Source organism: Haemaphysalis longicornis, unplaced genomic scaffold (genome assembly GCF_048455015.1).
Source record: "Haemaphysalis longicornis isolate Haplotype H1 unplaced genomic scaffold, Haemaphysalis longicornis Haplotype H1 scaffold_2, whole genome shotgun sequence".
NCBI lineage: Eukaryota > Metazoa > Arthropoda > Arachnida > Ixodida > Ixodidae > Haemaphysalis > Haemaphysalis longicornis.
This window is the reverse complement of record NW_027526295.1, coordinates 231801320-231827282: the sequence shown is the minus strand read 5'-3', so window position 1 is coordinate 231827282 and position 25963 is coordinate 231801320. Positions and strand designations below refer to the sequence as shown.

The window sequence follows — 25963 nt, the reverse complement described above, 5'->3', positions numbered from 1 at the left end:
TTAGCAAATTTTGGGAAATTACCAAGTCTTTTTTTGACCTTCAGTGGTTGCAAAAAAAATATGCAGTGGTCTTGTCCGACCTTGCAGGATCAACACCCAATTTCCGATGAAGCCGTTAGTGCGACTATAGTATGCGGACAAGTGCGCACCAAATAAAGTGGGGAGAGGGGGGCATGCCCCCTCTCCCTGACTGATAGAAAAGGCTTCAAAATTTCTTATGACTTTTATAACCACTAAAAAATAGTTTAGTTACGTCCCTTGCAGCCCAATTAATTGGCTTTACGTTTTCTACTGATACGGCTACGGCGATACCGTCTGTGATACATTGTTGTATACCAAAAGTAAACCAATCTTTAAAATGTTTCTGTGCTTAGTAGTTGATGGAAACTTCACATTCCAACCACATGCTGTCACACCCTTTATTTTCGCCCGCACCAAATTTCCGCGAATTTAATGATTTGAAAAGTTCGCGAATATTGGGGCGTGAGAAAATTTTACATTTCAATAGTAAAATTACGTTCCAATCTCTAACATACGCTCTCCTGCTACAGGCGGTTACTGAGTTGGGTGTCCACCGTGGCTATGTAAGACACCGTGTGCATTCGTGTGCTATGATGGCGCCTTGTAACTATCGGTGCAACAGGTACAAGCGGTTCCTTGGCCAGGCGCTCGGCCCTTGTGCGGCACAACGCTTGTAAAGTTGACGTGGCTTGTACGGAAAATGGCCTTGTGGAATGGTGCAACTAGAAAATACCATTTTTTTAGCTGAATGCGGAGGGAATTTTTTAAGGGTGCCGGATAGGGAGATTGGTTGGGTGGGGGTTTGGCTCAAATAAGAATTGGCCACCTCTCATGAGGGATATTGCGCATGCCAATGGCATAGTATACAGCTTCTGCGGCAGAGGTTATAGAATTTTCCGTTCTCTAACAGCCGTACTGCCCACAAAGATACGAATTTAACGGATCGTGCACGCATGATCCTTTATGCCCCCTAATAAAATCGAAACTGCAAAATTGAGCCGAGAATTTAACCTACATAATTGGAGCTTTGCCCACACATCACCCCTATGGGGTCCCCCAACCCCTTATTCCTTACAAACATATACTCAATGTCACGCTTATTTCTTTCATGACACCGGAGAAAGATGCGCATGATGGTTGTGAAACACCTTCAAGCACTTGCATGACTAATTTTCACCGAAACTTAATTAACCTACACACCTGAAATTTTGCCCGTACATTACCTATAACATTCCCACCATCCCATGCAAATCGAAACTTGGTGCCACATCGAGTTCTACGACAGCGGGCAAACAATTTACACGCGACATAAAACAGTCCGGTGAAAACAATACTCGGGCATTCCCTTCGAAGGTGGATAACGCGGACGTACTCACTCTCGTCGAACCCATTCCTTCTTGCTTCACCGAAACATTTTGTACCACTGATACCACCAACGACGCAGCCTGTCTCCACTCTCCGCCCTCACACGTTTCTAAACACTCGCGACGGCCGCCTTTGGAGGATATTCCAAACTCTCCCACCCAGTATTCCTACAACAGCCCCTCTTGTCAAACTCCCTACACTACGTATACTATCTCGATGGGAATGTCCCTACCACCCAACGCCACTCCTTTCTCCACACCCGGCGTTGTCGGGGGTCAAACCATATCCCCCTTTATACTTTATAAAGGAGGCTATGTCAATGCTAAGTATAAAGGGGGTATAGTCAAATTGACCAGCTCGCGGCCGGAAGATTAAGAACGATTGATCTCACGGGCCCGAGCAGTAGTGACAGCTCGCGGCTTTTTGGACTGAGCCGGGGTCACCAACGTTTCTTTTTTTATTTTTTTCTGGGATCAAGTACACGTTTTACTCATTCATCATTCACTCTTTCAGCCTTGGTTAGCAAAACAGCTCTGAAAGAAGCATTATTGCCCATGACGCATGGAAAGAAGCGCCAAACGTGATTTGAAAAGACCGCCACTTTGTGGTAGCGCCGCAGTGCAAAACACATTGTAGATAGTAGTAGCAGCGATATGCTGTGTCACAAATACTTTTTTTTTAATTTAGACGTTTTGGAACAAAATATGCATAAGGTTTCTGTAATTTTGCTTCGCCAACTTTCGTGTAAAGTGAGTTAGCCGTATCGGCATCGCTATGACTTCTACCAAATTTCAATGATTTCTACGCGGATGCGTGCTTACTGCACGTGAGAATGCTTTGCTCCGAGACACTGTCCTGCTACAACCGTGTAAGCACCCGACGAAGCTAAAATAATACAACAGTGCTGATGCCTTAGATGAGCAATTGCTGCAATGAACGTGCCGCCAAAACTACTGCCAGTATGGCCAAACGCTGCTGAACACGCGTTGGCTGAGCTGGTAGATTTCAGCGTCGGCGCGAAGTATCATCCTGACTTTGGAGGGGCTGGAGTAGACATTGAAGTGAATCCAGAAGGAGGTTCTCACTGCGTCGCCTTGAAGTGTCATGACTCACGACGAAACAAACTCTCCGCGCTCTATCTGACACTGCCTCTTACAGCCCCTAACGAAGGTAGGGTTTTTTTTTTTTCGTTTTTGCTGCAATCTATTGTCGCTTATACTTATTGTCTTTGTTTTCTGCAGTTAGATGGGCTCTGGAGCCTTGCCTAGAATATCAGCTTGACCTGAACCAGCGTATACGCACTTTCCACTCGACCATAGGCCACTACAGGGGTATCGTCAAACGTAAGGTAAAGTGCTGGCTTTATGATTCGTTTGAACATACTATATATGTTGTTGTTAGAACTAATTCGGATAATTAAAAATTTTCTCTCTGTAGGGTGCTTTCTCTGCTGCTGTTAATCAAATGACAAAGGCCCTCAACTCCAAGAAGGCACGAAATCAACTGAAAGACGTTAACCTGAGTCTCCTGGAGCTAATGCAAGCACAGCCGGAATCATTTTGCTGCAGAGTAAGTTCCCATTGCGTAAGTGACTGAGACGGGTGAATGGTTACTGGGGTCGAAAATAGGTTTCAAGGGACTGCGAAGGCAACACACAACTTCCCATTATTCGAAAGATTGACAACTCATGCCTCACTGCGATTTTGTTTATGTGAGACATTGCTGTCTTGTCTGATGGTTTTATTAAGTAATTCATGAGTTTCAAATTACCCGCTTCTTCTGCCTTAATATGACATGCCAGTGGCCCTACTGCTTATGGTGGGAACCAGCCAAAATCAGGCAGCAAGTTCACTGACCCGTTGGGAGTAATGCTGAAACCAAATATTAATAAACCCGATATCAATCTTAGTCACACCTAGGTAGGCTTTTCACAATACAGTAAAACCTGTGCCGTGCAATCCGCCTCTTTCATTGCGGTGTGCTGCCACCTAGCGTGCCTAGCGGAAGTTGAAGCTGTAGGGTTTGCCGGCGTTTCCTCCGGCTGCGTTCTCGTTGTATGCACGGCAATCCCACATTACGGCGAGGAGCAGCCGAAGTTTTTCTTCTGTGTTGGTGTTATAACGCCTTAAGACGACAGCCCCTGGTCATCACATAATACCAGGCGGCTTCTTATCACTGAATGAGGGCTGGCAGAGAAATCTCGGACAGATCCGTGTGCCGTCCGAGTAGCAGAGCGAGCAGTACTTGGAGTCGTCTGGCATGAAGTGCGATCGCCAGCTCAACAAAGGCCGGCAGTTCGCCAAATGCCTTTAAGCGCTGGACACATGTACGATTGGTACACGCGATTCGCATGCGACTGATCGTTACGACTGTCGCATTTGAGACGGCCCGATGCGCGCATGAGATGCGTCGTCAGCGTCGCTCCGCCTACTGTTTTTGCTCCACGGTCAACTACGATGATCGCTGAGCTGAATTTGTAGATTCTGCGCTTTTGTTCGCAAGAAATGGATAAAGCAAGCAATGGTGAAGCGTTTTCTGCCTTCGGAAACAGTCCGCGCACACGCCGGCCGCGCCTGCCAGCTCGGCACACTCAGCGGCTCGAACCGGCGCAGACCACGGTAGCAACCGCGCTTGTCGCTGCTCTTCTGAATCAATCTGATCGCTAAAAAGTTCCACATGCGAGAAAGTAGGTGTTAGTGTGGTGAAAAATTGTGCTAGGGATTGTTGTCAGGGCTTATTTTAAAAGCGGCGATCAGATATATCTGCCGCGATGCAAGCCTACGCTGACCGGTCGCCGCGGTGCGCCGAGCAGCCGAGAGATGGCGATACCTGCGCGGAAGCATCGAAACAGGCTACGCAGATGTCTTGGTCACCGATCGCTCAAACGGCAGTTATAACTTAAATAGAGTTCCACATGCGAGAAAGGGGATGATAGTGTAGTGAAAAGTCGTGTTGCGGATTGTCATTCGCAGTTGCACAGATAGCAGCGATCAAATATCCGCCAGGATGCTAAGCCTACAGTTCCCATCACCCGAGCCGACGCGAGCGACGCAAGCCGCCGTAGCCGATCGCGTGCGGCTGACGGGAAGCGATAGAAGCCGACACCGTTCCCTTTTCGGCACTCCGAGTTACAGCGGAACGCAGCACAAGTTGTGGGCATTGTTCCGCGCACAACGAGCGCACACAAAAAATCAAACGATGTAAATACAACCACGACCCCTTCCCGCTTGTGCGCAACGCTTGTGCGGGAGCTGTGGGGAATGTCGTCTGCTGCCCCTACTGGACTGCTTAGGGACTTGGCCGCTAGGGGATTGCGCATGCGCAGTGGGGTTGTGAAAGAGGCGGATTATGTAGCCACAGTCTTCTCTAAGGTGACTGCTGGCATGATCTGTTTGTCGTCGTTTTGATTTCAGTTGCTGTCGCGCTGTTATGAGAGTCGCTCAGAGGGGCCGTAGTGTCCTCAGCGTTGTTCCCATTACCTTCAACTCGTGTTGCTTTCCTACAGTTTTTGCCCTGCAGCCATTGGATAATCACCTTGTCACTGTAAAATAACATTGCTGTGAGTTTTAACTGTGGTGAATATGTAGTGCAAGCCCGCAGAATATTTAATTTTGCATTTCTTTTGCCGGCACCAGCCAGTTGTGCGTGTTAGCCGTAAAGCATCAAAAGTCAATTGCGGGAAAGTGTGGGAAGTGCATCATTGTGGTCTTCTTCACCTCCAGACACAAGATAAACATCGGTGTACGAATCATCTTCATTAAAACAAAATAACAAAGAAAAAAATGTTCTTTTATTGGGTTGTGTTAATGGGCCAGCCTTTGATGTGTCTCTGCCAACGGACACCATGTTTTCACCAAAAATTGCACTCGTGCCAGAAAAAACACAAAATCGTCAAGCACGTGCTTCCACCTGGTGGGCGACGTGCAATCTAATACCCCTGCTACACTAGCATCCGAATGTCATTTGAACCAAATGTCATTTGACTCAAATGCCAGGTTGTGCTGCTACACTAGGTTTTGAAATGCCATTCAGCTCAAATGACATTCGAGCCAAATGAGCTCCGAGAGAGACATTTGGGATTTGAAATGCCATTTCTAGCACTCTCACACGCAGCATCTTCAATCGGCAATAAAAAATACTTCCGTACGTAAAACAAACAAAACTATTTTGTTTGTGGAACTTTGTTCACTGTTGATTTACTTAAAATATGAAATGACCATATTTAATTTTCATACAAAGAAATTTTCGCAAAAAGAAAATAAAACTACGCAAGACAGCCACCACATGAGAATCAAAACTGGTGTCTCTTCTAATTTGATATCATTTTACTGCCTCAGACTGCTCCTAAATTTGATTGTTGTATTATTGTACGAAAACGGAACGGGGCGACAACAGTGCCACTACAGCACGGCGAGCAATTGTGAAAGCTTTCAAATGCCATCGAAATTGTAGTGTAGCACGGTGGATGCTGAATGGCATTCGAAGCACCCCATTTGAGTCAAATGACATTTGGTTCAAATGACATTCGGACCCCAGTGTAGCCGGGGTATTAGCCGTAGACGAGCACTTGTCGTCCTGAGGGCTCAAGAGGAGAACCTGTTCTGGTGGACGAGTTCTGCTCATCCTACAAGAATAGCATTTGGCAGAGGTGCCTTTGTATGTTGCAAATGAAAACTGATTGTCGGGATTTTCTCGTAAGCTTGTAACAATCACTTGAATCACATTTTCACCAGCACTCACTTGTGAAGTGAGATTGTGCTGGCAGTGCTTTAACAGGATGCACTTTCACAGGTGACTTTTCTTTTAGGAGTGCAACTGGGACTACACTGGAGGCTGCCTTGCCGCACTTCGCCATGGTCCTTCCGATGGTTCTTCCCTGCTGGCCCACCCATCTGGCTGGGACCTCGGCAAGCTAGGTACATTAGCTTGGTCAAAACTGCCTGTATAAACATTGCCTAACGCGTGAGCGAAAAATGGCCAAACAGCCACTCTCCTGCTGCTCTCTCCTACCCTTTCCCACTCCGTAGCCTCCCTGCGTGCTTTCATGTCCGCCAGCCAGCGCCGCTTCTCGGAAACTATGCAAAATAGTTGGCAGTTTCTCTAGCGTTACCCAGGTGGTGCTCCTATGCCTTCTTGTTTCTTACCATGCCTGTTTATCTTGGCCTGTCGCTGATAAAACCGCCTTTGCCATGGCGGATACAACATCACTTGAGCTGATGCAGGCTGATGCCGGCTTTGTGCGCTTATCTACTTGGATCATGGGCCCCGAAATTTCCCGAGTTGGGCGATCCCCTCTGTCCCCTCCTCATTTCGGCGTCGTTTTGTCCACGCTATTCGCACTCTGTATCGGTACGCAGTTTCAAATTGAGAACTGCAGTGTAGAAGCGCCCGAACAGCGTGGCTGGACCCTCAACTGGTTATCCTTTTGTTTTCTTCATCTCCTGAAATTTACAAGCATGCGATATTTTTTGGAAAGTAATGGTAGAAGTGAACGCTTGAACAAAAAATGTGCACGCATTTTTCTCTTGAGTAAATGCTCCAGAGAGAGAAATATCAGAAAAATAATGGCGGTACCATCCGAAAATGTCGTTTTTCTATTTGCTATTTGTCTACCCGACAATTATTATGGTCTTGCACTATTTCAGTTCGTCCTCCGTCAGTCATATTTCGAAAAATGCAGAAGGTATGATGCAAATGACACGTTGAACGAGATCCGCAGTGCTCCCCAGAACTAGCGCCCCGTCACGGCTAAGACGGGAGCGAAACCGCTCTTGAAACCCAACAAGCAAGCTGACAGACACACGTCGTAGAAGTGGGTGCAGCGTTCGCGACTCGCGAGCAGTGATGTAAGGCGGAGCGTCCGCCGGTGCGCGCCACATACCGGATGAGTACCTGAATTAAGCGTCCCTACCGTTCCCATTGGAAAGTGGCCGACGCGTTAGGCAGTGTTTATACAGGCGGCGTTGGCTTGGTGTATATTCTGGTTCAGCCACGATTTAGCCTTTTATTTATCCTGCATGCCCGAGAACTTTATTTCTGTGGGGAATGTATGCCTGCCTTCTGAAGATTTTCTTTTGTTGGGTGTGTGCAGTTGAACCTCAATTTAACGAATTCACCGGGACCCACAGAATATCTTGTTCAATTATGACTTCATAAAATCAAAAAAGCGTTAAGTCTACGGGCACTTGTGGAGGAAATGGAAATTTGTTTGTTAACTCGTTCGCTACCGCCGGAAAATTGACTAATTTTAGGGGTCCAAGAAAACATTTTTTTTTCCTGCTAAAAAATTGGTTAGGCACTAATTGCAGGAGCACAAAATGCAGATTATTTAACGGCATTTCCAATAATACCAGTTTTTTAAAGGTTTTTATATATCATAGTTGTAAAAAAAATATCAAAACCAAAATTTTTGTCAAGTTGTCGAAAAAAATGATAAAAAAGGAGTTGTGTATATCATACCACCGGTAGTAGAAAAAAATTAGAATATACATTTTGTAGGAAAACATTTCAAAAACACGCCCTAGAAAAAATGTCGACTTGCACGGAACAGTTTGTCAGATATAAAATAAAAATGTTAGCATGCATGGTGCTCGTGTCATGCGGTGAAGCCCAACCTCCAATTCAAAATGTGCAATTTCAGGTGGTTTCCTGGAATAAATCTGGCGGTTTGTCATTATCAGAGGCACCAATTTGCCCCCACATAACGTAAAAACATCTTGTCAATGGCTGACTTTGCATCTACAGCGAGCACAATATTTGGGACAAGCACGCGATGCGGAAGAAATATGCATGAAGTTGAAAACGGAACGCCGTGGCTGATGCTTGTTGTCGTTCACGGTCAGTTATCTCTCAAAACATAAAGCTGAGCTTTATTATCATCTTCTTACTCGCAATTGTAGCCTTGCTCGCAAAAATGAGGTACGATGAGCTAGAATCGTGCCCTGCGATCTTTGGCCGAGTAGCAGTTGCGCGCTGAAGATCAGCACAACGAGCCTCCTCTATTGCAGCGCCACCTAACATTTTTCAAATGAAACAGTACAAAAACTTATCAGAGACTCCATCCGAATAGACAGTTCAACTATGCAGCAACATTAGACACCCGGATATACCCTCGCATGGAAACGAAACTGGAAGGCGAATAGCTGGCAGTGTAAGGCCGGTTTGGAGCACTGTCCTCCGCGGAACAGATATCTGGTGACTGGGTGTGACCTTTTGACTTGCATCTGAATTTCTTATCGCAGCGCAGAAATCGGGTTAGGGTGGGGGGAAATCAGGAGCGCCGTGCTTTGTTTGAGGATCAGTCGCGGATGCTTCAGGCGCCATGGCAGGTAGCCTTGAACTTGGGTAACTGCGTAGTAGTGCTAAATATGAATTTTGCGATGCAGAAACGAAACCGAAACTGTTGTAAACTGTTTGCGAATGGTCCTGGGGTAAGTAGAACTACCACAGTATGTAGAACAATGTGCGCAAAGGCAATAGAACTGCCTAAAATCATAAAGTAGCTTTGCAACCAGGCACTGCTTGACATTTTCAGCCGATTTCTGGGATTATTACTGTCAGAGCGCGAACCTGACGATTGAAAATCGTTTGCTAGTTCCCCATTCACGCCCTGATAGCAAAAAACAAGCGCTGCTGCAGAGTAATTACGAGTTACATGCATTCTTCGTTGGTAGCCGTGACGCGCAATGACCACGCCCCTTTTCCACACCCAGGGGATTCAAAAGCGTGTCAGAAATCACGTTTCCGTTGCAAAAATGAAAACAAAGCTGATTTTGAAAGGCCATTTTCTGATCCAACTCCGAACAGCTTTACTTGTTCGAGAAACGCCTGGAACGCTATGAAAAGGCGCTCCCAAAAGTATAGATCAAATTGATCGATTTTGATAGGCGCGGTAGCGAAAGAGTTAAATAAAAATATCAGTAAAATGTGTTTTGTAGATTCAAGGTTCAGCTCTAATTTGATGCGCATCCCCAGACTAAGACGCATGGCTCAGCATGGCTCAAATGAGCAATTCAAGCATGGAAGAAATCAGCAGCTCCTGTGTTCTATGTGTAGGCTGAGTTTGCCACAGTGACAAGCTGCAAACAAGCAAGTACAGCTGCATTTTGTTTTTATGTGTGTGCCTCAGTAGTTTATGTTTCATTTTTGCTTACTCCACCAGGTCCTTCATTGTATAAAAGAACATGTCATTGTCAAGACAGCATGACACTTCCATTTTAGTTTCTGACTAGCTTGTTTGGGTTTGGGCAAGAGGGAACATTTAAAAACGATTGATGCTTCAAGTCGTTTCTCTCCCCATTACTGTTTCCAGTAATCTCTGAGTATGTCTCATCTAATGAGCGTGAGCATCCGAAAGAACCACTCCTGCAAAAGACGGCCAGTGTTGTGTTGAAACCACCAAGCAGTGACCATGGCACTATTTTCCAAGTGAGCCTACAAAATGTTCAACAAGGTAAGTCCTTGTCCACAAACTGGGGGTGCTCCCAATAGGGAGCTTTTTTTGGAGGGTGTCATATACTCCCACATCTTGTGGGAAGCGCACTAAAACTAAAAAAAGAAAAACGGAACTGGATTTCTCAGAAACAACTGCACTGATGCAGATTGTGGTCCCCGCTTCATTGTAAAGCCTTTTAATTGGCTCTCATTCTGATTAATGAAAAACCCAGTACAGGTTTACAGCCACTGAATTCTTTCAATTCTTCATACCAAAGTTTGTAAAATTAAAACGCGTGTATGAGATTGAAATTTTGTGCTTCCTGAAGTTGTTAATAAAGAACACGGCCCACTGGGCTGACTTTGTGGCTGAGGTGGGCTGCTGCCAAACACGAGGTTGCGTGTTTGATTCCTGCGGCCATGGGGACCATTTTTTGTTGCAAGCGGTGAACAAAAATGCCCATGTGCTCAGGATTTCGGTGCAAGTCGAGAAATATTAGTTGGTATTAATTGTTCTATAATTCTCTGGTCGTAACTCCAGGGAATATTCAGCACCTGAAATTGTAGTTTAGTTTGATTTACAAAGAGCTAGGCTTTCCAGTGCATTACCTTTATGTTACCTCCAGTGCATTACCACGCATGCATCATCGATTATGATGCATGCGTGGCTTTGTTTATCATTAAAATTTTGTCCAGTTTGGGAACGGAGTGAAGAGCAACAATAGGAATAGAAAAACAAGCTTGCTTGTTTTTCTTTTTCTGCTCAGCAATCACGCCTTGATTTCTGGTGGTGGAGTGGAGACCTCAAAGAGAGGAAGAGCTTCCTAAGTTACCTCTTGCACTGTGCCCTGTACTTTTGTTAGGCTGTGAGGGCATCGATTCGAGCCAGAGTTACCACTGTAATTGGCATGTGAAAAGCTGGGGCGGAGCTTGTTGAATAACATTTATCAAAAGTGAAGCCTCTTTTTTTTGTGGCTGTTTCCTGATATTAAAAAAAGTTATATTTCTGTTGCGTGAAACATTTTTCTTTTGTCTAAAATTTGTCGTTGCTTGCAGGCCTATTTGTTTCTTTGTCGATGCATGCATAGTGACATTTAGAGATATCACACTTGTCCAGATGTTCCTGCTTGGACTAGAGTTGTTATGCATTAAGTGTAATTGCTTTTTTCTTCTCCTTCAGAGACTTCCTGCTGCATTCGATTCAAGAACCGGTGTCAGTACATTCATTTATTTGACACATTGGCCACGGATCCTGTTGTGCTCTCAGAATTTGCATATGATGACCGGTTGTGTTATGCTGCAGCAAGGTAACACTGGAACTACATAATTTGCTATCAATTTTGTGTGTGTGTGTGCTATCCAAAATCAACTAATGCTTCAAAAACTCCATTCCTTTGCAGCAACTACATCTTTGGAGAGCTTGTTGCAGTTACAGAGGCAGGGCACATACTTCTGCAGCACTGTGATCGCACGTACGTTGGCTAACCTGTTGTTCTTTTTACCTTGTCTATCTAGTCCCAGTTTCCATAGCCCCGCATCTCTGTAGTGCTTAGGTAGGAACATGCTGACACTGGCTTTTTCGGGCACGTCAAGAATTGCGGCTAACCAAATTCATCTTGCATCCAGTTGCCACCATATGCTTCATAAACCGTGGCGTTGAGTGTAGACGCAAATACTGCTCGGTATCGTGGTGTTGTTTCTGCTCAATACCAGTAATGCAACCATTCTTATTTTGAACTGTGGCTTGTTTCTTACATTGCCTATTTAAGGCAGCTCTCTATGGTTTGCACTTACTCCAATGAAAAAATGAATATTCCTGTGTAGTTATTACAAATTAAGGCCACACTGCATGATATTGCCAATATCGTAACCTTACACAATGCACAAGTGCCTGCACCTTACACTCCCGGACAGCTCAAAAGCTGCACTGTTGTTTTGGACATAAAATATTCTGCCGGGACTTGTCATGAGGCGCAGAGGCCATCCAATCAGGTGGCGCAAAGGATTGTCTTGGCTCAGTGGATAAGGCATTGTGCTGCTGAGGCCAGAGATGCATTTCCGGTCCCGGCCACGTTCGCTGCTGTTCAGGTGGAGGCGAAAATTGATAATGCCCGTATGCTGAGATTTTGGCGCACATTAAAGATCTCGAGGTGGCCAAAACTAATCCGAAGCCCTCCACTACGACGCACCTCATAGCCTAGATCACGGTGTAAGATATATTGTTAGGTGAGGACACAGCTTACAAAACGAACGTGTGCTCTTCGTTTTGATAAAGTCGCCAAATTGGTGCCGCTGAGACCGTTTATTGCAGCGCCCTCCAGCAGCAGAGAAAAGAAGCTGACTGAGCGCCCCCCCACTCGGAGGTGTTCGGATCTTTTCGGCTCCTTGTCGGGCCTTCTCGGCAGCTTCCGTCACCGGTCGTCTGCTCGAGATCTGCTCGCCGCAGCCTAGCTGGTTCCGCCGGCCGGGGGTGCAGACGATAATTTGAAGAAAGCCATGCGAAAGCCTTTGTGCTCGCCCCAGTGTTTCAACGTGTTCTAAGCATGTGTTTTGAGTTGGTAACAATCAAAAGAAGGTACAAAACACTGAACCGAAGGGAATGTGTGCCACGGTAGCCGTTGAGCGCTCACAAAAATGAGATTTTTTGCTGCGCTTTTTATGCTTGCGCAAAAAAAAAAAAATGGGGTGTGAATGTTTTATTGAGTACGTACTGCAACGGATAGCAAGAAAACGTGACAGTAAATTACGTTACCTGCGATCCTAAACGAATGAATGCGTTCTCTGCAGCCATCCCCAGCAGAAAATGATGATACTTGCGGTCAGCATTTTTCTGAGAGTGCGGGTGCGCGAAAGGGTTCTTTTTGGTGCTTTGAGGGGATGTAATACTGAATGTTGAAGAGGTGCACGCTCGCAAATGATGCAGTGCCGTGGACTTTACCATTGGCTACAGCCCCCCAAGCTACTCCGTACAAGCAAGCGTCCGCGGCCGGAACAACGCCCCGACATACAAGGAAAGTAGGCAGTTTGTGAAATGGATTAAACTGGCGGCGAGTACGCTGATGTTTCTTCGTCGTAAATGACGTTGCACAACTGGGGTACATTCATGCACGAAGCAGCGGAGACGAATCGATGTTGTCAAACTCACTGCCGGTGTCCAATGTTCTGAGGAGCTGCGCGCACGTCTTAATGAACTTAGGACGCCCGAAATCACGCAGCTGTTTAAACAATGCAATAAATTACGCGTTAAGATCGCGTTGTGTGAGCTCACACGGTGAGCTCAAACAATATTGTTTTACACGCATGCCGCTGGTGCCTGCGAACCACCTGGCGGACAGTCGTTGTTCAAGTCACTTGAAGCATCGGTCGTTCCGAAGCTTAGTTAAGAGTTCTGCCACCAGATGTCCTTTCAATCAAAGGTCCACGCGCGGCGCCACCAACTCTATTTGACAGATTTTTGGGCTGCTGTGTCCACACCTAAAAGTATATCTTACACCGTGGCCCAGAGACAGCTTCAGTGCGAAACACCACAACTCTAAAAAAAAAAAAATTATCCTGCTGCACCATTTTTCCCACGAGGCCATGGCATTGGCAGGCAGTGTGCCACATGCCATAATAGTTGCTTGTATTCCCTCCCTGCAACTACCACAAGTGCTTCGAATGACGTGTAAGCTCCGCGGGATCAGTAACTGTGCAAGTGCAAAACTGGGCTAAAAAGGGTTGCCAGACTGGCTCCACGTGCTTAGAAGAAGTTATCTCGAACGTGGGGTGCCCTGGCAGGGGTCTCTTGCGCTGCTCAAGGTGCACGAACGAATGACATGTGTAGGCCCCCCGTGATCAGTAACCGCTAAAGTGCAAAACTGTGCTATACTCGGGTACAAGTCAAGAACGGCAATAGCTCATGTAGTGTATCACTCCACCGAAGCGACGGACCCGGATGTCAACGCGTGCACGTTTTGAAACGAGATTGCGCTTAATGCGTAACATCGTCTTCCTTTTCACACCTGGTCATTTTGCAGTTACTGCAGGAATTTAAAAGCAGATTACGTGCGAGAAATCATAGAAACAACTCGTGTCATGTTCAAGATACTCGCAGCAAGGCACTTTTTGCACGCAACGGAGTAACAACCGGCTGCGGTGACGAGGTGCAGGGGAAACTCCCGTTGTCGTTCTTAAGTTGTCCCCGAGTATAACAAGGATTGCCAGACTGGCTCCACGTGCCCAGAAGTTATCTCGAATCTGGGGTGCTCTGGCAGGGGTCTCTTGCCCTTCCCAAGGTGCATGGAGTGGCGTGGCAGTGTGTGCTGTGGTGAAGTGTCGGATTATTTTTTATACGTTTGGGCCTCCTGTCCTTGTTGCCCCTGGGGCGTGTTTGCCAATGTGTGCAGTGTGGCAGCAACAATGTGGATTTGCATTGACTCTTTCAGCGAGCCATCCTGGAAAGCCTCGGTGTCACATGAGCGGCCGTCCAGCAACCAGTGGTGGTGTGCCAGTTTTGGCAGCCATCCCCGCCACATTGGCTACATGGACCGCACTGCACTGTACAGCCTTGATGCAAGGAGAGAGGTACGGCTCCTTTCCCCACTGTGCAAGGAAGAAAGCACAAACTCCCCACACAGCTTAGAGGCAGAGGTGTGCGGTAGCAACATTTCAGCTTGAATCGAATTGAAAACGAGTATTTGGAATAGCGGGTAAATAATTTGAATAACGAATAGCAGGGTTTTGCAGAAAAATGGCAGAAAAAGGCAGGCCTAAAAGTGTGTATTACAAAAATTGCGCTGAATAGACAAACAGAGGAAGAACGACAGACAATGCAATTTTTGTGATTCATAATGCACCAACTAGCCCAACAGCACATTTTACTAAAAGTGTGTCTTCAGTTGTGTCTTCCATCCCTAAGTTACTGAAATAGGTGTATCTAAAAATAATTTGAGTCAAAGAATTTATATACAGTCAAACCCCGCGATAGCGAAGTTCCACGACTACGAAATTCCCGTGGCAACTAAATATTTTCAGATCCTCGGCGAACGTCCATAAAAGCCCATGTATTTTAAATCTCTCAACACCCGCTGCTGTGGCTCAGTGGCTAAGGTGTTCTGCGGCTGAGCACGAGGACGCGGGTTCGATTCCCAGCCGCGGCGGCCGCTTTTTTGGTGGAGGCGAAAAGCAAAAACGCTCGTGTTTGAGACTTCGGCACATGTTAAAGATCCTCAGGTGGTCAAAATTAATCTGGAGCCTTCCACTATGGCGCGCCTCATCGCCTGCGTTGCGTCGGCGCGTTAAACCCTACAATCAATCAAATCTCTCGGCAACGAAATGTTTTTGGACAGCGATCTCTCATTAATAAAATTCGCTGCAAGTCCAGTCGGCATTATATCTGCCCATTTGAGGCTAACATTGTCTAAAAAGTGCTCAAATGCATTTTTTGCAGACTTAAATGGCATAAACTTCTGTCATGGCATAGGTAATTGCGTGGGTGCTGCCATATCTGTTTGTAAATAACACCATGCACCAGGCGGCCACAGAGGCAGCCTCGATGCAACACCACCAGGGCTAACTGGCTACTGCAGAACAGCATACGTACGTTGTTGCATATGTGGCAGTCGGCACGTTTGGTCGCGATAAGGTGCCTTTTCCTGCCCAAAAGCGTAAGTTTTTATTGCTACAAGATAAGGCTGCCGTCACTGCCCAAGTCAGTGGACCAGTGGAGGAAGGGAGAATAGCGCAGATGAGTTCGGAATCGCGTGCAGCTCACTCTCTACAATTTTGTAATGGACTGCTGCAGCCTTTCCGCTCGTCGGCGAAGCGGTGCTCACTGGTTTTGTGAACAGCATTTGAACAACGAGGTGCCACTGTCTGGCAAAGTTTGTCAACAGGAGAAGCTGGAGTTCACTTGCATGCTCGTTGCCAAGGACCAAGGAGAAAAATGTGCAGAGAAGGTAAACCCATGGGATTCTTTTGGTGTGTTTGACACGATTCCGTCGTTTGTACGTGCACACGACGACTAGCAATGAACCGCTTCTTTTATTGCGAGGCCTGAGTTGTGAAGGTGCTGTAAGGTAAGGCTCGCAAAGTAACATAACCGACTTTCAGAAACAAATATCTGGTTTGCGAGTGATTTTTCTATTGTTTACGTTTCATTCTCGCCTCAATAAAATTCTCGCAAGAGTGAACTTTACCACTTTCCCTGGCGGTTTCGTTATTGCGGGTTTCGACTGTATACCTGTGCAAATATCTCATATTACTCTTTCCTTCTCTCTCTCTCTCTCTCTCTCAAGCTATAAGTTGCTAAGTAATGGTAATGTAAAAGTTGATGAAAATAGATAATTAACAACCTAAGGTGAACGGTTGCATGATGCTAAAATAAGGGAAGAAATATAGGATTCTCATCCTAAACAGCCAAACAGACATGCAAGTTGGTAAAATATAATCACTCAGCCCATTCAAGTTCAATAAATTTCTTTGCATGTTACAGCAGTAAACTTTACTTTTAGGTACAAAGCTTTTTACTTTTAGGTACAAAGCTTGTAATGGCAGGAAAATTGTTGAATTACTGAACAGCACGGTAATTTTTTATGTGTTGCTTTAAAAAAAGAAACACTTTTTTAGTGCCAAAAGACATTGTATGAATGTGTATTGTCAGCATGTTTAATCTTAAATTAGTTAAACGCTGGTGTAATAGCAGTGTTGGTGTGCTTACACTTACACTTGCACTTTTCAGGGTTCCCGTAGGCACCTCTTTTGCAATGTGCAGCACGAAGCCTTCCTGAAGGATGAGTTTGTGTTGTTTAAGCCAAACCCTCTCAATTGCCACCAAGTCTATCTCGCAAGCACAAGGCTCCTATCAGTCTGGGATGAACGCCACTCCCGACAGCCGGTAAGTTTTGGGACTTGCATGTCTAGTAATCTCGGCTTACAATGAAGATGAAGTCAGTAATCAGACAATAGGTTGCTTCTATCAGCTCATATAGTGAATTGAAGAGCGTGCGGTCCCAGATAAAGTGACATACCAATAGCCTTGTCAGATTCCATTGCAAACAGTGAGGTAACTGCTCAGGGACTCCTCCTTTTCTTTCTTTTATACAAGGATTAAACAGAGTGAGAGTGAAAAGGTCTATTGGAAAATCAGAGTGTTTTGCCAATGCACACAGTCTCCTATATATTCCACTGCTAAGGACCTACCAGAGTGGCCAAACCATGCTGTGGTGTACAAGGTCATAGGTCCGATTCCGGGTGCAGGTCTGATGGCAAAGTGCTGAAGTAAAAGTTTAAAATGAAGCTAGATATTCAAACCAAAAGTTGGGTGCTTTGTGTTGTTCCTTGCAATCTTGTAACTTCACTGAAACAGTGTTAACTCGATTTTGGGTAATTTGGTATTTTGTTCACCGAAAGGTCTGTCGAGTCCCAAACCTATTGATTGTGTCATTTGTGTATTTTCACCCGCTTAAATTGAAGGGCTTACACAACGTGCTCTGGATAACTCAAAATCTTGCCTGTGGAGGTCTGGGAAGACACCATCATTTGGAGGTGTAGTAAAACCCCATTTCTTGCAATGTCAAGGACAGAGGCAGAAGTAATGATAATTTGGGTTATGGAACATTTTGAAATAGTGAGACATAAGTAATCAGTCTGCATTTCGCAGATACAGTCTACGCCCATTACAACGGACCCTCTGAATCCGAAAAAAAAAACGTCCGCTGTAGCCGAAGTATGCAGTATCCGACAGGGGTTGGGGGGGAGTATGAGTCCTAAAGTGGGTACTTTGACCGATATTGCATATGCATAGTACAACTTTGTTCTTTCTACATGCCTGCAGCACCTCTGCACAGTGTTTGCGCGAGGGCAAATAATCGCGTAAACACCGTTTCCAAAGCTTAGAACCGGCACTTGGAAAAGGCCTAGCGCTTGTGGTCAAGCGTGTAAAGACGCATGATGAGTTCAGCAAATAAAGCAAGAATATAACTAGGCGCAATTACTAGCCAGCTATAAAACATCAGTCGTGGCCATCAGCATTAGCTAGGCTCTTTTAAATCCCGTCACGACGACGCAGGTTTTCCCGAAACCATTCGTCAAACCAATCGGATCGCTGCCTGACGTTCCCTCAAGGCAGCTTCCAGATTTTTAGCGATTTTAGTCTGGTCATTGAAACAGCTGTAATGAAATAATCTGATGACGGACAGCTGTAAAATCGAAAGTTAGACCAGTTGGACTGCGCACGGTTACCGGCAGATTGCACACAATGGATGGGGAACAACCCCCCTACTTGAGGCATTCCTTACCTTCTTGACAGAACGGAACGGGAACGATGCATGCGTGGGAATAATAAAAGCTGAACTTCACTTAACTCGAGTTTTTTATTACATAAAAAAACTGACGAGGGCAGACTCGCCTCCGAGTGCACCACTTTTTTCAATCTCACCGGAGTCGCGTTTATCGGCACCAGCCTTGTTCTTGACGGTAGAGCTGACCGTCTGCTTAGACAGGCCTGTACTTTTGGCGATGTCGGCCTGTTTTTCCCAATGTTCAACAGCGTTAATTACGTTTAATTTATGGGACAGTGAAATCAGCTACCCTGCCGCTCATGCCGCTGGTCGCACACACAAAAAAAAAGCCACTAGCACTGGCTTGGCTTGGCTGCACCAACGACCCGGCTGCCAGCAATGTTGCCAGGCATAACAGTTTTCTTGCCAAAATAAACAAAGAAAAAGCACATCGGATGCCGGCATCACGGAAGTCCACTATAATCAGTTGAAACAATTTTCGCCCAAAATTTAGTCTGTTGTAGCTGATAGTCTGCTCTAGCCGAGTCCGTTATGAGCGGAGTGGACTCCATTTAAAATGCATGGGGACCAGACAAACCAACAGAAATGGTGTGTTGTAACCGAAAGTCCGTTGTTGCCGGATCCGCTGTAACGAGCGTAGACTGTATCCGAAATGTCATGCATCTAACAACTGTGCATTTCGTTCTAAAGGACAGACATGGTAGCTTGTCGTCTTAGAAATAAAGAGTATTGTTGTTGTAAAATGTATTACTGTAAAAGGAAGCACGTTGGCCTAAAAGGGTGAGCAGGAGGAGAGGGGCAAGGGAGTTACAGCAAAAGCTAGGAGCGACTTGGGGACGACCCTGTCTGAGTCTGGTGAGCCTAATGCGGGTCAGATCTAGGTCTCATAGAATGAAACGTGAAGTCTGTGGAGGTGATGCTCCTAAAGCGGAGAGTCGGCCCAGCAGTACCAGAGCAGACGGGTCGTAGTTCTCTGGTGGGCGGTAGGGAGCATTAGGAGGGAGATGGATGGTCTGGTCGTCCCCTTCATTGTTATTGGTCCAGTTGTGGCACAGATGCTTTATCGAGTTCGATAAATTTCATTTATCGAATTGCATAAACACTTGCTCAGTACTTCACAGTATGCCTGCGAGGGGAGCACTTTTTTGGCCCCAAAAATTCGGGCATTCTCGGATAGGGTGTTGCTTTTACTTGATGAACCGAGTACGTTTGATAGCTGGGGCAGCATTGGCAGTATTTGAAGAAACGTCAATCTCGTTGCGACTGTGTTTGACCCCGTCATCGTATACCAACCACAAGTGAGATGAAATATTCATAGCCTACCAGTTTACACCCCGTACCCGTGTTGCTTTATTTTCTGCTGTTTTACTGTGTTTGCCTTATTCCTTCACAACACTCATTTGATTTAGAAGCAGATGAGGAAAATAAACTACATTATGTCTTCTTCTCTTAGCTTGCTTCCCCGTCCGTCTCGCTTCCCAGATGCTGACTTGGAGTCACAGCATGCAGCACTCCCCGTCATTCCTCGAGTTCACCCCGTTTCAAGGCCCCGAAGATGGCAGCAGTCGAGAACTCTACGTCACCCTCGGCTCGCAGAGGTCGAGGCAGGTTGCCGTGTTCCACGTCCACCAGGACTCATTGGCTGTTCAACCTCTCTCCGTAATACCTCCGTGGCAGCTGTCGAGGCCGAATGACTTCACCAAGCACCTGGAGCATCACGGCTGTCCGGTGGAGGACAAGGTGCTGAGGCGTGTCGGTGCCCCCCTCATTGGAGGCTGCATGGTCGGCTGCAAGGGCGGCGGCTTCTCGGCGCTGCAGCTGACCTCCTACGGAGATCTCTTCCACCAGGTGATGAGCATGTTTTCTGGTCACAGTTGGGATGCCTTGGAACAGGGGAAGCCAGACACACGGCTGCAGCCTTTTATGTGCTAAGCAGTGAACGTATTTCAGATCTGACGGATTGTGGTTGGGACGGTGTGATCTTAATTGTTGATCTGTATGGCTAGGTGCACAGATGTGGGCTGTAGGCCCCCCCCCTAAGTACGTGCTATCCAATAAGGCAGTGTAAATGCACCAGGTTGAATCGGTGCTTGCATAAATGCTGGCACATTTGTGCGCTGAATGATTTCTTTGTAGCTTAAAGTTCAACTCGATGGACATCTTTCTGAGGCTTGGCAAGTTGTGCACATGAAGATGAAAACAAACTTCTCGTAAAGCACGGCGGCGATGTTTAGTTTAGTTGGCGTCACTAGCAATGCACCATGGAGCAGAACATGCTTGGTCGATACCATTAAGCAAAGAAGGTTAGATAATTTCTATTACGCCAAGGTTTAGGCTGTACTCTACCGTCACGTTAGTGATAAATCTTTTAAAGAGTCCAGTCCAATCGTGTTCACGTTGGACCTGTATCATGTCACTTCATGTCGCTTCAGACTTCCCCTTAGCAAGGTTCACCACCTCGCAAATCAGCAGGTGATGCAGATCCCCTAGTGAGCACTCACATTCACTGACTCGTACATTCATATAGTTGCCTGGTTAGTGCCAATCATGCACTCTCCCCGGCAAAAGCCATTAGGCCTTAATGTAGCGCAGGTGCCGAGCCCCTTTTTTGTAGTTGCTGGGCCAACTACAAAGCAAGTATCACGTCTACCTCACATTATCACTGTGCATGGTGTAGAGGCTCCACGTAGGCTGTTTTGCATCTACAGGGGCAGCCATGCGTGCTGGCAAGCTACTGTGCTCTCATCTCCTTGTTCTTCCCATTGTGAAAGGAACGCGGAACCTGCATCAGTACTGTTCTAGCTGTTGCAGAAATAGTCGCCCATGCCACAGGGTTTCATCCTAATATATGATAGGCTGAAATCTGGTGCTGAAGTCTGCTTGAGCCATGCTTGAACCACTGTGCCACTGCCACTGTACCGTGGAGAAGCGTTCTGTAGTTACTTGACATGGATCTGCAACAAGTTCAGAAGATTCCTGTGGCTGCATAAACTTTAATTATTGCTGTCAAGAGACTAGTTAAGGTTATTTTTATATCATAAAGGTATAGCTAATCAAAAATGTCCTTGTCAGAAATTTAAAAGATTCTTGCCAGTTGAACAAGAAAAGAAAGTTTCTTGTGTTGTTGCCTTTGTTCTCAGGGGGCACAAGAAGATATGCTGCAAGCCAGGCCAAGTAGAGAGGAACGTTTAAATTGCTATGACGGCACCCAATACGGCACGCAACTGCAGCAACGGACTACCTTCTAGTTTGTGTTAGCATGAAACTGTATGCTCCATGCAGCTACCGTCTTAATAATATACACTGATGTTGCGCAAATATTGCGCGGCATACTAAAATATAACATTTAAAAACTGCTGTAACATAACTGCGGCTGCACAGAGTTTTGTCTTGTGGTATAGCCGCATTAGCAGATCAGATTCGCTTTATTGTATTTGATTGATTGCTTGAGAGCAATCGTTATTTGCATCCTTTTCCTATCAAAATGTGCCATCTCTCCATAGGTCCTAATACGTCTACAGTACCAATTCCTTTACAGTTTTAGGGCATCTATTAGTGGCTGCTTTAAGTCAACTAAATTTTTTTGTTGGTAATTATGGCTTGATTGATGCCATGGATGTGATCTATGGTTGAGTGCCCTTTACTAAACCCAGCCTACTCTAAGGGTTGTAGGGAATCCAGGCTGTCGCCTATGCGGCTAACTACTATAACTTTGGTAAGCAGCTTGTAAACAACCGAGAGTAGGCCGATGGGTCTGTAATTCTTGAGGTCCTTGGGAACTCCCTTCTTATGAATCAGAACAATGTTGGTGTTCTTCCAGGCTGTGGGCAGTTTTTGAGTCTTCAAGCATTCTGCAAATAGTACAGCAAGCTTTTCCAGTACAATATCGCCTTCCTTCTTCAAAAGATCCACGGTGTTGCGACCGGGCGGGGGCACCCGATCCGAGCTCCGTGGCCTCCGACATACGAGTGGTAGCGTGTATGATGCGAGCGGCCAGCCGCTGTTGCAGCCGTGAAGAAGTCCAGAAGCCGTAGGCTAACGTAACTGTTTACTTCATAGCGAGAGGTGAGCCGAAGCCAAAGTACAATGCCCCGACGGGCGAGGTTACAATACAGGACTCGAGCAGAGCGACAACATCGATTCGCTGCTCTAACAGGAATGAGCTACAACGCTTGGGCAGCTCTATTTATACCCAAAAGCGATAACGGTCAAACGCAACAGGCTGGAACACGCACAACACTCTTTCCAGAGTTCGTAAGCCGTTCATAGCCTCGGGCATGTTGAGTCCGAGAGAGGGGAGAGAGGAGGACTCCGTTGCGATCGACGGGGCCTCTGTGTCCTTGAAGAGCGTGGAGACGAGCCACGCCGCCAGCCGCCGAAGTTTTGATGGGCTGAGTGCGAAGCGTCTGACGCGGCTTGTCGCAACTTGCCACCGACATGGTTGCGCCTGTTTCCGAAGGAGCACGCAGGGGCTTCGCCGCACAGCCGAGGAGTGATGCGGGACAGTACGGCGGCGCTGGCCGATTCGTAACAGCTTCTCCGCCGGGGGTCCGAGATCCCGGTGGATAAGGGTCTTCAACCGTTGTCCGGAGGGATGCTTTCGAAGTGAAGTGCTCGGCAGACGCTCGACTCCAGGCCTTGGCTGTACGACACCGTGCTGGAGCTTCACCGGGCGGGTCACTAGACGAGTAGTGGCTTCCCAAGAACGTCTCTGGCTTGGTCAGGCATGCAACAGAACAACACAGGAAGACACAACCGCATCGCCGGCAAGTGCGAAGACAAATCCACACTGAAGATCTACCAGGCTTTTATTTGCGATAAAATACGCTCATAACTATCTACTCTAGTTATATTTTTGCCCAGCAGTACTTTAGACAAGTGAAAAAACCTGAAAGTTGACATTTCGCGTGATTGGAAATGTTCCACACAAAAAGAAATGTAATCGTAAAGGGCGAAACCTGCGTCAGGAAAAACAATGAAATTGAGAAAGTCAGGCGTCTACAAGCCACTTCTCGCGCTGAGAGCTGCGATTCGAGCTCTCATCATTGCTCCAAGCTTTCCCCAATTTGTATCTCACTTTAGGTGCGCCCGTTCTCTGAAAGAGACTGCTGCGACCGCGTGAAAGGACACCGGCCGGTGTTTTCGACAAAGGTCGAGCGCGTGGAGGAGCGAGCGACATTTTCCACCGTTCATACGTTAGGCACGCACTCCTTCTAGGAGGCGGCGTTCCCTTGGCGCGATGCGAGCTCATGGCCTTGCCCCTCGGCGTGCTCGCATTGAAACGCGCGCCACAAGAACGCGCAGAAGTTCTTTCTCTCTCCTCGTTGCTCGCCTTTTCGCGAACGCGTTCGGCAAGCGAACATCGGAACGCGTTCACGTTCTCTTCTCTAGGCTGGTCGGTTCCCGACTTCGGCTCAGCCGCAGTCGACACCGCAACCTCAACTAGCTCAGCCGATGTTGGCCTATCATCGGGAGCATCAGCTGGGAGTGACAAGGCCACGAGGAGCTCTTTAGACACCTCGTAACTTCCAACAGACCCTATCTCGTCATCCCTCGCGTTTTCAGCAACAGCCTCGGCACGCGAAGGCCGAAGTGTGTTGCCGTTCTCCTTTCTCACTGCCAGAACTACACTACAACCAGGCTGCTCTGTCTCAAAAGACGGCTCAGCCGCCCCAGACACCTGAATCTCTACGAGCTCGGCTGGCCGTTGCTCGAGGTCAGCTACCTGAGCTGGTGCCAGGACGGAATCGGCTTGCTCAGTGGCGAGATCGTCATGACTCCCAACTGAACCATGCAAACCGTTCGCTGCCTCGACTGCAGGCTTTGCCACCACATCGCTCGTTTCTGTGCTACCGTCCGAAGGAACAACCTCCGTTTCGGCGGACTCGTGTTGCGTTTTGGTAGCCTCATTGTTTACGCATTCCTGCGAAACGTCGCTATCTCGCGAAATGTTCACGTTCAAGTCGGTAGCCGTTACCAAGGCCTCCCGCGAATTTGAACCGTTCGAACACTCCGCCGAGATCTCCAAAACAAACGCCGACACATTATCGCACTCAGTGGACACGCACTGCCCTCTGCCGCCTCTGCCGACAGTCTGAGCTAATGCGCCTTCGTTATCTCTCTCAGCAACCTTGACGCGCTGCTGGGCTGCAACCGTCACCTCCGATTCGCGCTCCCGAGCGTCTGCTACTGGCAGCGCTGGCACGGTGGTGCTTTCCTTGATAACGATGTCTTTTTCGAGCAATAGTTCTAACTCGGGCTTCGCTTCTTCCTGCTCGAGTTGAATTTTGTGCTCTAGGTTCTTGTTCTCCCGTTGGAGTCTCTCTCCCTCGAGCTCCCTTCTTTCCTGTTCAAAGCGCTCGATATCGAGGGTGTACCGTCGCATCTTTTCCTCGTGCTCTCGTAAAAATTTCTCATGTCTCGCTTTCGTTCCTCACGTGCCTGTTTCCGTCTCTCGAGCTCCTCACGCTTGCGCTCAGCCTCTGCCTCTGCAGCCTGACGCTTGGCGGTCTCCCTGTCATTGATCAGCTCAATGTACTCTGACAGCTCATCATCGTCAGCCCCAACAGCGAGTATAGCCTGTATCAGCTCTGGCTCTCTCAGTGCGTCCGTAACATCCAAGCGCAACTCTTTTGCAAGCTCCAACAACTGCGGTTTTTTCAACGCTTTCAAATTCATGGCCGGTCTAGAGTACTGCTTTCCCACTGCTCCAAAAATGTTTTGCGCGAATAACCCACGCGACAAAAACACACGCCCTACCAGCTATCCTCAGAAGCCTGGTAAAACTCAGTGAAGAAAAGTCCCGCACTCACCCTTGACCGCCGTGAATTCTGCGAAGTCCGAAGCCGCCTTGACATCCGTGGTGTTGGGTCTCGCACCGCTGGCTTCAGGTGTTACGAAGTTGCCATCTGACCGCTGCCAACCAGTTGTTGCGACCATGAAGGCCGACTGCAGCCGGGAAGACGTCCAGAGCTGACAGGCCAACATAAACTGTTTACTTCATAGCGAGAAGTGAGCCGAAGCCAAAGAACAATGCCCCGACGGGCGAGGTTACAATACAGGACTCGAGCAGAGCGACAACATCGATTCGCTGCTCTAACAGGAATGAGTTACAACGCTTGGGCAGCTCTATTTATACCCAAAAGCGATAACGGTCAAACGCAACAAGTGGGAACACGCCACGAACGTCACAGACACACACAACACTCTTTCCAGTGTTCGTTAGTTGTCGGTAGCCTCCGCGCTTGTTGAGTCCGAGAGAGGGGAGAGAGGAGGACTCCGTTGCGATCGACGGGGCCTCTGTGGAGACGAGCATCGGCGCCAGCCGCCGAAGTTTTGAAATGCGCTGCAACGCGTCTGACGCGGCTTGTCGCAACTTGCCACCGACATGGTTGCGCCTGTTTTCGAGGGCGCACGCAGGGGCTTCGCCACACAGCCGAGGAGTGATGCGAGACAGTACGGCGGCGCTGGCCGATTCGTAACAACGGTTACACCGTGGCCACCTGCAGCTTTTTCTCTTTTCATGCCTTTGAGAGCCTTTTCTACCTCCAGTAAGGCCAGTAGCCGATGGAGGAATGAAATATGTAAATTTGAGGGTAAACTGTGGACTCGAGCAGCGCAGGACAAGAGCAGTTGGAGGTCAATGGGAGAGGCCTTCGTCCTGCAGTGGCCCTGAGTAGGCTGACAGTGGTGGTGGTGATGATGATGATGAATTAGGGCTGTTGTGCATCATATTCTCCTTTCTCGTTTTCTTTAATACTAGTATTGTAATATTCTCGCAGTTACCTCCCCAGCTTTTGATGAAGGAACAGCACCGCTATTTAAATGTTCAAGAAGATCCTAATCCGTATCACTGTTGACGTGTT

At 47.3% G+C, this 25963-nt stretch overlaps 1 protein-coding gene across 1 annotated transcript in view; it reads left to right on the top strand.

Moving 5' to 3' along the window:
- Positions 1-2151: 2151 nt before the first annotated feature.
- Positions 2152-25963, top strand: part of LOC144170107 (uncharacterized) — a 31419-nt gene continuing 7607 nt past the window's right edge. The window contains exons 1-10 of the mRNA XM_077699678.1: positions 2152-2556; positions 2628-2734; positions 2824-2955; positions 6194-6302; positions 9698-9838; positions 11000-11126; positions 11220-11291; positions 14244-14382; positions 16538-16693; positions 19581-19946. Of these exons, the coding sequence (XP_077555804.1) occupies positions 2319-2556; positions 2628-2734; positions 2824-2955; positions 6194-6302; positions 9698-9838; positions 11000-11126; positions 11220-11291; positions 14244-14382; positions 16538-16693; positions 19581-19946 (1587 nt within the window). The 5' untranslated portion in view covers positions 2152-2318. The remainder of the gene's footprint in view (positions 2557-2627; positions 2735-2823; positions 2956-6193; positions 6303-9697; positions 9839-10999; positions 11127-11219; positions 11292-14243; positions 14383-16537; positions 16694-19580; positions 19947-25963) is intronic.